Source organism: Ailuropoda melanoleuca, chromosome 14, assembly GCF_002007445.2.
Source record: "Ailuropoda melanoleuca isolate Jingjing chromosome 14, ASM200744v2, whole genome shotgun sequence".
Classification (NCBI taxonomy): Eukaryota; Metazoa; Chordata; class Mammalia; order Carnivora; family Ursidae; genus Ailuropoda; species Ailuropoda melanoleuca.
This window is the reverse complement of record NC_048231.1, coordinates 90,643,559-90,658,633: the sequence shown is the minus strand read 5'-3', so window position 1 is coordinate 90,658,633 and position 15,075 is coordinate 90,643,559. Positions and strand designations below refer to the sequence as shown.

The following is a 15,075-nucleotide window of genomic DNA, read 5'->3' as shown; positions in this document are numbered from 1 at the left end:
TGTGAACAAGCTACCTTTCGCTCCGTCCGGCAGCTGCAGAACCACGCGTTCCTTAGACCTTAGGCATTACAACCTCCTGCTCTTCCAATTTCTTTCTGGGCCACGACCACTTGCCTGGCTCGGTGGGGCACGTCTGTGTCACGAGGTCCTCCTTACCAGGCACAAAAACTCCTGATGTGCAACAAAGCCCTAAGATGCAGAGGTATAACGAATTACAGTGGGGTCAGCACCAAATGAGCCGACTGACGGCCCCGCCCCGGGGTTTGCGGGCTCCCGGTGAACAGCCGGCTGTTAACTAGCAGCGGGCGCGGCGGGTGACTAAGGGCCCCTCGGCGTCTCACCTGGTGTTCGAGGAGTTACCTGCGCTCAGGTGTGGTGGCTCACGTGGCGTGGAAACCGCGTGAAAGCCGCGCAAGGCAAAAGCATATAAGACCCCCCGCCCACGGTGGGGGGGAGAAAAGAAAGCGCGCTCCTCACTTGTCCCCGGCTCCAGTGAGGAAGAAAATAGCGGCTTTACGAACAAAGGTAAAGGACCAGAGAACTTTCTTCTAAGGTTTTAGGGAAGCCAGACTACTAAACCCTGTAAACTGTGCTGACCCGGGCGTGGAAAGGCAGCTGGGGGGAAGCGCCGTGTCCTCCCCACTCCCTCCTCGCGAATCCTGCCGAGAGGAGCCCGGGGTGGCGGGAAAGCACCGCGTGGGCGCTGGAGGGCGAAAGGCGACCAGAGGCCCGCCCTGGCCTTCAGAAGTGACCTGACGCCAGGAAGGAAGCTTATTAACCCCTGGGCTCCCCCGCCCTCTCCCCAGGGTGTGAGCCGGCTCCACCTCCTCCCGGGCGAGCTAGCCTGGGGCAAGATGCACACAACCGCCGGCTTCGCGCGCCGTGCCCGTCCCTCCCAGTGCAGGAAGAGGCGAGAGGGGAGGGCGCAGCCCAAAGCCAAGCCCAGCGAGTCCGTGGATCCCCAGTGAACATCCCGAGCGAGACCGCGGGGACCCCGCAACCGCCGCGCCGCCCTAGCACCGCAGGCGACCCGTCTCCCTTGTCCTCCGCCGCATCTGCACCCACACCCCGACTCCAGGCCTGACCCCTCCGCTCCACGACACCCCCAGCCCCGTGCATCGCGCAGGTGGCGCAGACGCCCCTGCCCTCCGGCGCCCCCTGCCGGGGAGAGGGAAGGCTGCGGCCGCGGAGGAGCCGAGCACAGGCGGGGAGAGAGCTCCAGCGCCGGGAAGAAGCCGGGAGCTTCCCTGATGGTGCCGCCGCCTCCGAGTCGGGGAGCAGCGGCGAAGGGGCAGCTGGGCAGGAGCCTGGGTCCGCTGCTGCTGCTCCTGGCGCTGGGACACACGTGGAGCTACCGAGAGGAGCCCGAGGACGGCGACAGGTAAGCTCTGCTAGTCCTGGCTGCGTGCGTGCCTGGCTCGTGGGGTGGGGGCGGTACCCCGGGCCCTCCAGGCACCCGCACGCCGCCCACCCCCAACGCCCTGGCTCCGCTGGCACGGGCTCGGTGCTCCACTACCCTGCGCGGCATTAAACTTCGCGCCCTGCCCGGGCTCCCCCCGTCAGTGGGTCGGGGCTCCCTGGTACGGCCACCCCGGGGCTGCGTTCGCGCCGGCGGACCCCCCGCCCGGCCCAGCCCCCGAGTCCGCTCCGTGTCCGCGCTCGGCGACCAGAGCCTGCTCGGCGCACCCGGACGCCGCTCCCTGCCACCCTCGCGCGCCTTGCCCTCCACTCTCCCGTGGACAGTCAGCGAAGTGGCTGCTCCAACTGTTTTCCTAGAGAGATCTGCTCAGAAAACAAGATCGCCACGACGAAATACCCGTGCCTGAAGCCTTCGGGTGAGCTCACCACGTGTTTCAGGTAAGCCTCCGGGCTCTGCCGAGTCCGCCACAGCGCCCCTGGGCTAGCTGGGCACGCGGCTCTGCGGAGGAGGGGTTTGGAGGCGCGCTTGGTGACTGGGGGCCACAGTTGCTCCGGGACGTGCTTGGTGGGGATTTTGGGGCCAGAGCAATGACGGGCAACCAAGTGTGCACGTAGAGTTTGCACTCTGGGACCCAGAGGTGTTTGCCGCTTCCCGGAATACTTTGCGTGGTGGAGAGGAAGAGGCTGAAAGTTCGTAAGGAAAGTGGATTGGACTGTGGGTGTAAACTGTGCGCCATAGCAATGACGGAGGGCTGCGTTTGCGTTTCGTTTCCAAAACGAAGTTGACAAGTAAATACCTGGTCCTTGACTGTCTTTTGACCTTCTGCTGGGACAGAGCATAACACTCTAACGGCCTCTGTGGGCAAAAGGATGGAGGTTTGCGGACGTGCTTGTCGGGGGGGAGAGCGTCGAGCTTGTTGAGCCACAAGGAGAGTACTTACAGTGCAGTCCACAGATCACCTGGGTGCTCGTTAAAGTTATTCCTAACTAGGGCTAGGAGATCTATATAGATTGCAGTGTTTCCCAGGGGGCTCTCATTCTCAACAAGAAATTACGGTTCCCTGCTTGCAGCCTTTTGGAGGTGAGGGCTGATTTGTTTTCACCGTTGAGTTCTTGGCTTCTGGTCGAGTGCTTTCACTGGATGGGGGGCATAAGCCCATAAACACGAATTGCTTTTTAAAGGTACCGTGCAAGATACTGGGAATCACATGCTCTTGCCAGACTATTTGAGAGTCCTACTCTCTGGGGTGCCAGGATAAATACTGGGTAGTACAGGGTAACACAGCAATCCCCAGAAGTGAGTTTGGAAAAAAGCTTTACTCTTCATAATGTTGTAACAGATGAATCAATCACAATGCTTTTGGAGCCGCAGAAATGTTAGTTCACATGCTCAAAAGTTCAGAGATAAGTGGTTCCAGGGCTGGTGAGTTTGGTTCAAAAACCAGTAATCCGTTACTTCGTGTACTGTGCTTTAAAATCTGTTGTGGGCAGTGGAATGTCCACCATCCTTTAAGTGAGGCAGTACTCCCCGGGCTTAGGAAGTGTTGTGTTCTCCAGGACCTGGGTGGCCAACACAGTCAAATGGGCTGGGGCGGGGTGGGGCGAGTCTGTTCAGTTTGCAGGTAAAGGCTTGAAGAGGTTAACTGGGTGACCAAGGTCATCCAGCTAGGGAGATGACCCGAGGGTGTTGGCACCAGGATCGCTTGCCTGGTGCTAGCCCCGTGTGTCGTCCACATGACCGCAGTATTAGGACATGTTGTTTTCCTATCATCTTAGCACAAAGCCTCTAACTTAACAGGGAAAGTGTCCCTGAGATGGTTTACTCATTTGTTCAGTTCCTGAAGGTCAGACTGCCCATAAATCATGGTACTTGCAGAATGCATGTCCAATTTTCAGAAACCACTGGTGCTTGATTAGGGTTCTAAGTTGACTGTTATACTGTTACTCCTCTTCCCTGGTTTTTTAAAAATTGGTTTTTCTTTTTACACTAAGACTGAACAAGAGATGCGATCAGGGTCCTGATAAGCTATTCTTTTGGAGCGCTGTTAATGAGAACCCTTATGAGAACTAACAAAAAGGCGATTTTACAGGAAAGTAAGGAACTTTGTTTTGAGGAGTGAGTGGAATGGGAGGAGGGGGTTTTCAGCTGGGGGAAATGAAAAATGGTCTCTGAATATTTTTTTTCCGGTTTTGTTACTTCCTTTATGGATATCCAGAGTTCTGTGTATACGCCACTGGTTTTATTTATTCCCATAACAGTAATTTCCTAAAGATAAAGTTGGTTGGCAGTTGCTGCCCCCGTTTGCTTTTGAACCCCAAGAATAGAGGGACTTGTGCTTGGTTTGGGAATCCATTGTCCCGGCTCCCATAGAACCTTGCTGTTCCAGGTGGGATCTGGAAACCAGCATCAGTATCCTCTAGGAGCTTGTTAGTCTCCAGGCCCATCCCACACCTCCCTTCAGCCTGTGTGTTAATGCAACATGCATTAAAGCCTTAGCACTTAAACAGAAACCACCGTCCCCACTCTGGTCACTGCAAACCCATTTAAATCCTTCAAGGGACTCAGAGGCTTCAAGTGCCCGAGTTGTTACTCCTACCGCATCAACCAGAAACTGAAGAACCAGCCTTCCAGGGGATCAGACTCCTTAACTCTTGGGTGACCCTTAATTAAGCTTAAGTACAGTAGCTGGGCTGCTTAGGGAATGGTGACAGATGGCCCCAGTTTTACCACTGGTCCTTTGAACAGGTTTTTTTTGTTTTTGTTTTTAAGCACAAGTGAGAACCACAGAAGCCCTTCTTGATCTTGCTTAATGATTTTATGGGACCTAAAAAAAAAAAAATCACGGAGGATGAGTTTACTCCTACCACGTTCATGGGAGTACTCATCTGGTCTGTTATTCCTGAAAGTATAGAGATGTAAATGATACGGAGAGGGAATCCTTGTTCTGGACCCCTCCCCCACCGCCTTTGTACACTTGCTTCCCATGGTTTCACCCAAGCACCTTTCCACATTGGCCTTCTGTATATGAAATGACAGCCTGAGGACTTTGTACTCAGCACCGTTCTCTGTCCTTCACGTACATTATCTCTAATCCTCAAAGCCGCTCTTGTGCCCCTCTTTCAGTTTTACAGGGGAAGAATCAAAGCTCCGGGATTAAGTAAACTTGGTCAGGGTCACAAAGCTAATACACATGGGAGCCAAGATTCAAACCCAGGTTCGTCTGACTTCAAAGTCTGGGCCCAGGCCCTTTCATCATCCCAGAGGCATCTACAGAGGGGGCAGAACTTTCAAGATCCTGGGGTCTAAGGAAGACTATAAATTCAGATGGTTGTAAATTCAAAAGACAGTTTGATGGAAAACTCAAACTCTCACCAAGACTAGTGGTTTTTCAGTTACCACTATCCTTGAGCTCTGTCTTAAATAACTGGCTTCATATTCTGTCAGACACAATATTGGTTCATATGTGTATAGCCTGCCTTCCTTGAAGGATTTCANTTCAGATGGTTGTAAATTCAAAAGACAGTTTGATGGAAAACTCAAACTCTCACCAAGACTAGTGGTTTTTCATTTACCACTATCCTTGAGCTCTGTCTTAAATAATTGGCTTCATATTCTGTCAGACACAATATTGGTTCATATGTGTATAGCCTGCCTTCCTTGAAGGATTTCATAATCACAGGGCCTGTCTCTTGAGACTGCCCCAATGTGCACTGGGCCAAGTGCCCAAACTTTAACACTCACTTGAGCGAATGCCAGTGACTGCTTAACAAGCTTAGAGCAGGGACTGCTCAGCGTTATAATCTGATGCAGGGTGTACTCCTTTATTAGTAGTTAAGATTTCACAGTTGGGCTGTGATTTATCTAAGACTCTATTATAGCCAAACTAAGCATATAAATTGATCAGGGTGTCACCCTCTTGTGGCTGTTAGTTTTTCCCCCACAAGTTTTTTTTTTTTCCTCCCAGACCATGTAGTTTTGAACAAGAGGTTCACGTTTACCTTTCATTTATTGGTTCTATCAGTAAAATGACCCGTTAAAGGCTTTTTAAAAATGAAAGACTACGTTGTGTAGGAAATGTCTAGAAAATCCAATTTTTGAGGGAAGCGGTATCTAACAAGCATTTTAACTTTTCTGACCCAGTAAGGATTTATTGAACATCTACTATGAGCTTAAAACAGCCTTACAAAATGCACATAGAATAAGTTACTGTTTCTGGTCTGTTTATAGACCTGATTTTTTTAGACTAAGGCCTTTGAAACTAACCGATACACAATGGTAGATGATCCAATTCAAAGTCATGGAGTTCATACCGTACTATCAGTGATGGAGAAGAGATTAGAAGCAGCCAGGAATGGCTTTCTGGGCAAGAGAAAATACATTCTTTAACCCAGTGTGTTAGGTATTTAAATTGCATTGGCTGTGGCCCTGTCTTGTGGTTCATGGACTGCCGTGGCCCGAAGCTTCCCCTCCGTATTTGTCCCTCTGGATCTCATTAGGTACTGCTCTTAGGATCCTGTTCCTGCAGGACATGATGACCTAGGGATGCAAAAACTCCCACTTTTCCATAATATAAGGGTTGCCAAATCCTGTTAAAACGTGGAAGTTAATGTGCTATTTCGGCAAATGGGTTTACATGGGATTTGGAGAACAGAGTCCCTTAGAGCAGCCCTACCAGCTTGAGAGCACTGGACTCTGGCTGAGGCCACATTGGAGGGAAGACCGGAGAATGTGGTATCTGGTAGGTCATAGAGTTCCTACAGAGGGCTCGGAGGTCAAAACCTGCGCAGTGATAAACTGTGCCAGTTGGAATCCCAGCTTGACTAAAGTGTTTTGTGACTGCACGGTTTCTTAATCTACCTTAGTGGTCTCCTCTGTACGATGAAGATCCTATTAGTACAGGAGTTACGGGGTTACGGTGAAGGATTAAATGAGTGGATACGTGTAGAAAGTGCTGGATGAACTTTACTCCCCATGATCACTGTCGAATCCCCCCGAGTCTGGCATGTTGAGTGCACACAGTAGGTGCTCACTAGACAGAGTTTTAGACAGTACGGTAGAAATTTTTGAAAAAGCACACTCATTCCACATCCAGAAAAGGGTGTTTATGCACCATTGTTCACACCCGTTACAAGTAGATGAAAGTTGACTTCAGTCTCTTAGGCTTTCTAGAACTATGGTTGCTATCTTATCCAAGTATACCTCCCTTTCTAGCTGAGAGAGAGGCTTTTTTGGAAACCAGGGTCCCTGCATTGCCGTGAGATGCTGTCGTTGTCTTCCTCAGCTCTCGGCTTGACCTGCTTGAACTGCTAACGTGTTACAGGTGCCGATTCTGGCAGTTACAGCTAATACCCCGAACTTGCTACGTTACGTTAACACCTGAAGAGGACCCGGGTGTTCCTGCCTGTGTTAATTGCCCTGTAGACCCTGGCTTTGAAGTGGGGGGGGAGGGATTGTAGTTTTAAAGGGGCTCCCGCTCCCTCCCACATTTATCTTCAGCTGAAGAACAGGTGTTGGAGGAGGGCAGGAGGTGGAAGGTGTTGGCCAGGGCGGGGGTTCCGTATCACTTTTCACTCATTCTCAGAGAAACAGCACAAAGTGATAGGAAACAACAGCCGAATTCCCCACAAAAGGCTGTGCTTTCACTAGAGTATCCTTTGAGATAGGTCCAGTGGCTTCGCTCATTGTCCCTGAAGTCACTGATGCCTCACTTTCCTGTATTAACTTCATCTTTTCTAAGTGAAGCTGTGTGGGTGCGCCCGGAGACAGTAAATGCCCTCTTTTATTCTAGAATACCCTGTCTCCTCGGGAGGAAGTTTGCATTTCAATCAGTGTTCACATGTCAGTGAGTTCAGCTTCTCCAAACCTCCTGCCCCCTGCTCAGCAGAACCCTCCCTGCTTTTGTGAGTGAGCGGGCCTGCCTGTGTTTGGAGCACCGCGGAATAGCCAGGGAGCAGAGGTCTCCGCTCCGTCTGTTTATTGCTTTTCTCTGCGGCTGAAAACAAACAACTGTAGCATTAGCTTCAGGCTGGGTTCTTTTCCATGAAGCCATTTCTGAGTTTTAGACTTTACCAACAACTTTGGTTCACTTATACAGCAAATACTTGAGTGACGATGTGCCAAGCACGGTTCTAGGAACTTACAGTACATCTGCGAAAGGCAGAAAAACTCCAACCTCTGCCTCCTAGAACTTACAGGTCTTAATTCATCTTTCAGTAAAGGAATTTTGAGTCCAAGCTGTCTTTTGGGGCATTTTTAAGAGTTCTTTTTGGCACACGTCTGATTAGAGTCCCGTTTGGGGCCTAAGAGCTTGAAATTTCGTATGGACCAGCTGTCTCCTTTCAGCAAAAGAAACCGACCAAGCCGGGGACACGGGAGCCCAGGGCTGGTGCTAACTGCAGTTTTGTTCTGCAGAAGTGTCAGCGAGAAATTAGCGTGTGCCCCAAGTCTCAAGAATTACTGGAATGTGAAAGTATTACAAAGAAGTGAATTGCCAGGCTGCTTGTCCTGTGAGGTGGATGGCAGCCTCAGAATGGGCCCACTAGGAACACGGAGTTCACCTCTGCTCATGCCAGCCTCCTGTTTTCCAACAGTCTCTTTAAGCAGACTGTTGTAAGAAGGCCTGCCCCTCCACATTCCTTCCGTCTCCTAATCCATTATAGATCATTGTAGTTGTATCTGAACCTTCTGGATAGTTTCCATCCTGAGACCTGGGTGGGGGGATGGGGTGGTGGTATGAGGTCTACATATTTAATCCCCTTTGAGCAAAGCAGCACACCTAGCTTCAAGTCGGAAGTAGGTGTGAGAGCTTGGATAGCCTGCCTTGCTCAGTCTAGCAGAAATGGACTAGATCACCTTCTCATGCTTCTTAGGTTTTCAGAAACGTGGACCACATCTGTGTTCAGCCTTAATCTCTGTTCTCAACCTTCCTTTCTTGGCTACGTCTGGGGGATGTGCTGTTGTTGCTCCGCTGGGGTGAAGCCCTCCAGCCTCCATCTTCTGGGAGCGGTGGGGGCAGCTGTCAGCCCAGCAGCTGCTGGTGGAGAACGGGTGGGAGGCCAGGAGGGCCCTCTGCTCTAGGATCTGGCTCTGGGAGTTTGGTACAGAGCAGGAATTGAAGTAGGGCCCATGGCATGTTTTTATACAACTCATGATCTAAGAATGTTTTTCATATCTTTAACGGGTTGTTAAACAAAAACTGTGCAAGAGAGACCTCATTTGGCCCCCGAAGCCTCAGATCTTTACCATCTGGCCGTTTCTAGAAAGTTTGCCAATTTCTAGAGAGCCATCTTCCCCCGCCACCACGCCCCCCGCCCCAGGTAGGCTTCATGCCCAGTGTGTGGCTGGACCTCACAACCCTGAGATCAAGACCCTAGCCGAGATCAAGAGTCAGACACTTAACCAACTGAGCCACCGTCTAGAGCTCCGTCTTAACATAAAGATCAGGAGTGGGGTTCTCCGTATGTAACCTTGTCCACACATCTAAGTTCTCAGGTGGCTTGGGGGGCATGTAGCTTCATCTTTAGGTCCTTGCCTTCATGTTGCCTTATTGTATTTGGATCTCCTGGCCTGAGCATCTTTGATTGTGACTTGGTTTCCTGATCTTGGGGAATCAGTTACTGAGCTGGGATTTCCATCCCCCCACCACAATCATCTTCCCCAAATGGCATTATAAATGAATGTAACTTGTCAGTGTTCTAACAGGACTATTTGCAAGTAGTTAAGTACTAACTTCTGCTTTTCTTCATGTTCCCAAGACCAGGCTTCGTGTGTGGGTTGAGTACTCTGGATTGCCTTGGCTGACCTTACCCTCCCCCCATCCCCAGTTCCATACTTCTTTAGTTCCGGACTTGGAGTATTGATCGTTCCATGCTTTGTCGACTCAGAGCTGCCTCTCCATGAATTTGTTTTGAATTTCTACGGTGGAAAACTTCACATTTAAAAATCAAATCAGGGTGCCTGTTTGAGGAACATGCATCAAAGTCCCTTTCAATCAGAATTGCAACATTACGTTTTTCCTTCTATGGCTGAAAAGTATTCTACCATTTCTCCATTCCTCTAAGCAGCGTCTCAAGTTAATAAGCCTTTGAATTTAATCTCAAGTGTCTTTTAACAATGTCAACTCTTTTGTTCCATAAAGCTCATGAAAACTCTTAGTGATGCCTTCTGACACTGAGCTCGGAGAGGGGGGCAGTGGTAAAGGAAAGCACAAATATTTTGAGGGGACCAGAGCAAAATCCAATGGCATTTTGGAGAGAGGAAAGGGAAACGTGGAACACACCACCTGACCTATTAGGAGGAGAAATGCTATGGGGTGTGGTAAAGAGGAAAAAGGTATAAAAACTTGATAAGGAACAGAGAACATCCTACGGAGATGAAGTTGGGTGGAGAAAAAGTTCATATTAAATCCATGTGGGAGCTTCTGACCTTGGGAGCAGCTGTTTTTCACAGATTCAACCAAATGGAGGTTAAGAGGCCATGTAAGCTTAGAGAGGTTGACCGATGTACAGATGCAGCTTTTGTGACCTCTCCTGTGTGCCCAGCACTACGTCCTTGGAGGTCAGGCTGTCTAAAGCCAGGGCAGAGAGGGCACCATGGCTTTCCCGCCAGCTCCTCCCTTGCTTTGCTTTTACTTGGCATTGCTCTTGGTAACGTGTCCATGTTTCGTTTTGGAATTTTTCTATATTGAAATTGCTCATGATTTTTATGGTGGAAAATGCGTGGCCATGCGGATGTTGCCTTCCTAGGAGCCCACCAAGACCACAAAGACTGTTCCTTGGAAGCACGGTTGTTCCAAAAACACTGGAATGTAGTTCTGGCAGTCCCTGAAAGGTTAGAAGAACCTAGAACACAACATCAGCGAGATTTTATCTCTGAGAAAACTTGGAGGATTCCTTTTTTTTCTTTTTTTGCGAATTCTGTGAAAATTGAATTTAATACTGATTTACATATGTTTGCTGGAGATGACTCGTGCCCATTCTGGCCTAGCTGGGTGGACTTAGGGAAAGAAGTTCTTTGCCAGAACCCGGTGCTTATGTGGAGGTCACCTAACCAGGCACCGGTTTCTATGTGGAACACAGTAGAAAAAGGAGATGGGGAGCAAGTTTTGAATACCAAAAACTGAGATCACAGCGAAAAGTGGGGTGGCTACTTTGCTCATGTGGGAGTCTTCATGCAAGTTCTCAGGTCTCAGAGCAGGTGTGTGGCAGAGCCAGGGTTCAAAAGTAGACACACAGGGGCACCTGGGTGGCTCAGTTGGTTAAGTGTCTGACTCTTGATTTCAGGTTTAAGTCATGATTTCAGGGTCGGGGGATTGAGCCCCAAGTCCGTCTCTGTGCTCAGCTCGGAGTCGGCTTGAGAGTCTCTCTCTTTCTCTCTCCCTCTGTCCCCCTGCTTCCCCCCCATTTGCTGGACTACCTAAACAACATAGGGTGGCTTAAGCTATTTTCTCAGTTCCCGGAGGCCGGAAGTCTGAGGTGAAGCTGTTGGAAGGGTTGACCCCTTCCGTTGGGTCTCCTGGGCTTGCGGACAGCTGTCTCCTGCCTGCCTCTTCCCCGGGTCTTCCCTCTGTACCTCTGTGTCTGATCTTCTTGCAAGGGCCGCGCTTCCTGTTGGGTTCGGGCCCATTCTCAGGACCTCATTTTACCTCCGTGACCTCTTCAGGGCTCCTGTGTCTACATCCAGTCACATTCGGAGGTACTGGGGTTAGGCCTTTGACTTTGGGAGCTCACCGTTCAGCCCATATCCTCCCCTCCCCTCCCCAGTAAAACCCAGCACACACTGGGCACCGGAAAGGGGAGGTTTTATAGACCCCGTACTTCCCGTGGGTTCCCCTGTCCGCCAGGGTGATCCTGAGGGAGCCAACGAAATTAAAGTGCCTGTAGCAGTGCCACGGAAGGAGGGAAAGGGTTAAACCACCGAAAGAAGCATAAACCGTGCTGTCGTCTGTGGAACCCCTCCAGGATGTGTGACAGGGCCACAGTCCGTTCTAGCCCTTACCTCGAGGTGCCCGCTAGGAACACAGATGCTGAGGCCCCGCTCCGGATCTTCGGAAGCAGAAACTGCTCTTGGACCCCGTCCCTAGGTACGTCCCGTGCACGTGGAGGAGCACGTCCGCTCACACGCGGTGCTCCCCGTTCGCCCCCTGTGTGCAGCCCCGGGCCGTGATGTGTGGTCTGGACTGCACGTCGGACTCCGCTAGGGAAGTTTTTGTGATTTTTAAGTTCAATTTAACACCTGTACTATTTTTCAGGGCTAGAGTTTAGTGATTCATCAGCTGCGTATAACACCCTGTGCTCATCACAACAAAAGCTCTCCTTAATGCCCATCCCCCACTTGCCCCATCCCTCCCCTCCAGCAACCTGGTTTGTTTCCTTAGAGTTAGGAGTCTCTTATGGTTTGCCTCCCTCTCTGTTTTCATCTTTTTCCTTCCCTCCCCCTGTGTTCATCTGTTTTGTTTAAATTCCACATGTGAGTGAAATCCTATGATACTGGTTTTTCTGACTTATTTTGCCTAGCGGAATACCCTCCAGTTCCATCCACATCATTGTAGATGGCAAGATTTCATTCTTTCTGATGGCTGAGTAATATTCCTGTGTGTGTGTGTGTGTGTTTGTATACACACACCACATCATCTTTATCCAGTCCTCTGTCCATGAACATCTGTGCTCTTTCCATTGTTTGGCTGTGGACGTTGCTGCTATAAACATTGGAGTGCATGTGTTTAAAAAAAACAAACCTAGTGCCCCCATAACACACTAGACCAGTTACATCAAACTCTGGAGGTGGGCACCCGGTACCAGGAATCTTTAAAGCTGACGCATGATTGCGCCTCGCACCCAAGGCTGGAAACCTTAGCGCGAAGGGCAAAACGGGGCTGAGCAGCCTGGCTCTTTGCCTAGGGAATAAGTGGTTGCTTGCTTGTGTGGTCGCCAAGGCTGGGTCCTCATGCCCCTCAACAGGGAAGCTTCTAGCTGAGGTTGGTGTCAGTGAACCATCCATCAGCCTGGTGTCTCCATCCCTTGTCTGTTAGGTCTTAGTCTTGGCATCTCCCGCTGCTCTCTGCGGGTGGTTCCAGGGCAGTCGGGAGTGATGGTGTGGGTGGGGGGGGGGGTCAGGACGGGTGGACTGGGCCTTGTGGGTTCTTCTGTGTTTTACAAGCTGAGTAGCGCGAAGTCCCACGTGCAGATTCCGTCACTTTTCATTTCCTATGGCAGGCGCTCCGCTTGATGTCTGGAGCTACTTAGTGACCCTTGGTGCATTTTTTCTTTTTTCCCCAAAATATTTTGCTCTGTTGCCGCACCGCATGAACCTTCTCCCAAGATATAAACATGGCTCAGCGTATTATAAATGAAAGCTTTTCAGTGTCAAGCTGTGTTTTTCTTTCCTTGCAAGCATCAAACGCAAACAGCTTTTTCCCCCCCGCATAGTGTGACAGGCAATGTGTGTGCTGGCGGAGTCTCTTCCCATTCCAGCTTTAGGTCTCTCTGCAGTTCTCTCCTCTGATAACTTAAAGAACGTCTCAATCCCTAGCAAACACGGAGCTTGTCACAGGTTTGTAATTAACACGAGATAATACGCTCTAGTTTGCCTGCGTGGTTATCACCTGAGCCCCGTATTTACCATGTGGCCTTAAACCAGGCAATCCTGGAGTGTGTCTAGATAGAATGCATAGGTATGTGCATGGGTTGCTTTTTGGAGAAACAGCAATTATGTGGATTATATCCTAGAAATAGAAATTAAACTGAGTGAGGAAGGGCAACTGCATTACATAGACGGATATGCTCCCGAGGTTCTTTACAGAGGGATTTCTTTGAATTGAGGCTGTTAAGACAGAGTGGTTCATAAACGACCTCTGCATTTGAAATCTGCTTTCAGAGTTTGACAGCATAACGTGTGGCACCCTATTAGAGAGGGTGGAACAGGAACGGATACTTAAAATCTCAAGCGAAGGCGCAAAAGGATCCTAACAAGTGCCCCAGCGCCTGTCACCCCACCATCTTCAAGTCCTTTCCCAGAGACCCCTAGTGTCTGGGAACCACATTTTCAGGTTGCAGCACAGATGAAAGTGATTTGTGGAGGGCACGTCGAGGTCAGTAACAAAGGCTGCTCAAGGCTGGAGATGCCTAGCACAAGGGGCTCTGGCTGTCCAGCTGCCACCTGCTGTCCTAGGGCAGGAGGAGGCCGTCTTCGCACACCTGGAGCCACTTCTGGGTCGTGGGAGCAGGGAACGGGCCTGTGTGCATCTCACGTAGACCCCTCCCCCAACCCTGTGGCTCTTAGCCACCGAGCTCTGTGCAAGCTGCCCCAACAAGTCCCGCCTCTTCGGTGAATCCTTTCTTGGCTGTTTGTAAAAACCTCATTTCCCCTGTCCATCCTTTAAAATGACTGGTATCCTCTTAGGGTGTCTGCTTACCCATTCGCTTCTATACAGCTCGACTGTTGGATTGTCCTGACCCATTCGGTGTGTGCTCATACGTGTATTTTTGATGTGATGTATGCCGTCCTGTGCGGCCCCCGGTGCTGCAGGGGCCACATTGAACACGCTGTGCCCCGAAGAGAGCAGGGTTTCATCCACACTTGCTGGGGACTCAACAAAAGGAAATTGTCATAATGATGAGGGGAAGGCGCTGCTTTTCTTTTAAGGTACGGAAAGGGGAATCATGCTTTGAAGTTCCTGCAGGGAAGGGGACACCACAAGAGGTAATCTTTTTTTTTTTGAATGATCGCAACACTCGCTCTTTGCTCATTTACATCATAGCGATGCAGGACTTAGAACTGGGGTCCTCTGTAATTCCCCTCTCTAGGGTAACGGCTGCCAAGGGACTAGCGTGTGGTTTTCTTGCTCTTTTCTGTGCCTGTAGAACAGAATATTTATAGTTGCTACGTACAGAAATGGGTTTGGTCTGCAATTGCTTTTTTCACCTCATAGGTAAGGAACACTTATCACCTAGGGCACTAGGCCATTGTATGGAGACGCCTTAATGTAACTCTTCCCTGGGGAGCACGTCTTCTAAGGCAGCAGATGCTAAGCACGCCTTCCTGATGCTTTGACGGGTTCAGGTTTTAAACTGGAGATGCAAATTTCAAGTAGATCAAGTTTTACCTAAATCAGAAGAAACCGAACCTAGTGACACCGGATTGCACTTTGACCTGGAACAGCAATACCTCTATGACCTGTCACTGCCCTTCTAACCAAGCATACCGGTGCTGGTCCCCACAGCCCTCTGGTGCTCCCTGATCCTTGGCCGCAGAAGGTCGGGGCTTTGATTGCGTTCCTTCTAGGTCTGGGCAGTCTGACTGATGACTCGTTCACAGAGAGCAGAACAGACGGAAACGGGCTTAGTTTTCAGCCCAGGGGATTTGCTTGACATAAAGAACATCTAAACTGAGGATACTGTGGGGTGTTCTGGATAATTCTCTCTAATCAGCTTTATAAACAGTCACCCTTGAGCTGTGGAGTGAATCTTTTGAATGCCTTGGGTAGTTTTTCTTACCCCATTATTAAAGAGAACGAGGTCTTTTTACTCCCCAGGTATATATACTCTTGAAAGTGAGTATTCAAAACAAAACAAAAAGCTCCTCTTTGCTCAAGCATGCGCCGTGTGAGCACGGGAGCCCATCTTACCTCGCACAAGTGGCAAGGCCACCCCCTCCCA

General features: G+C 50.1%; 1 protein-coding gene across 1 annotated transcript in view; it reads left to right on the top strand.

The window, feature by feature from the left end:
* The first annotated feature begins 741 nt into the window (after nt 1-741).
* Nucleotides 742-15,075, top strand: part of CCBE1 (collagen and calcium binding EGF domains 1) — a 243,954-nt gene continuing 229,620 nt past the window's right edge. The window contains exons 1-2 of the mRNA XM_011231631.3: nt 742-1,381; nt 1,777-1,857. Of these exons, the coding sequence (XP_011229933.2) occupies nt 1,251-1,381; nt 1,777-1,857 (212 nt within the window). The 5' untranslated portion in view covers nt 742-1,250. The remainder of the gene's footprint in view (nt 1,382-1,776; nt 1,858-15,075) is intronic.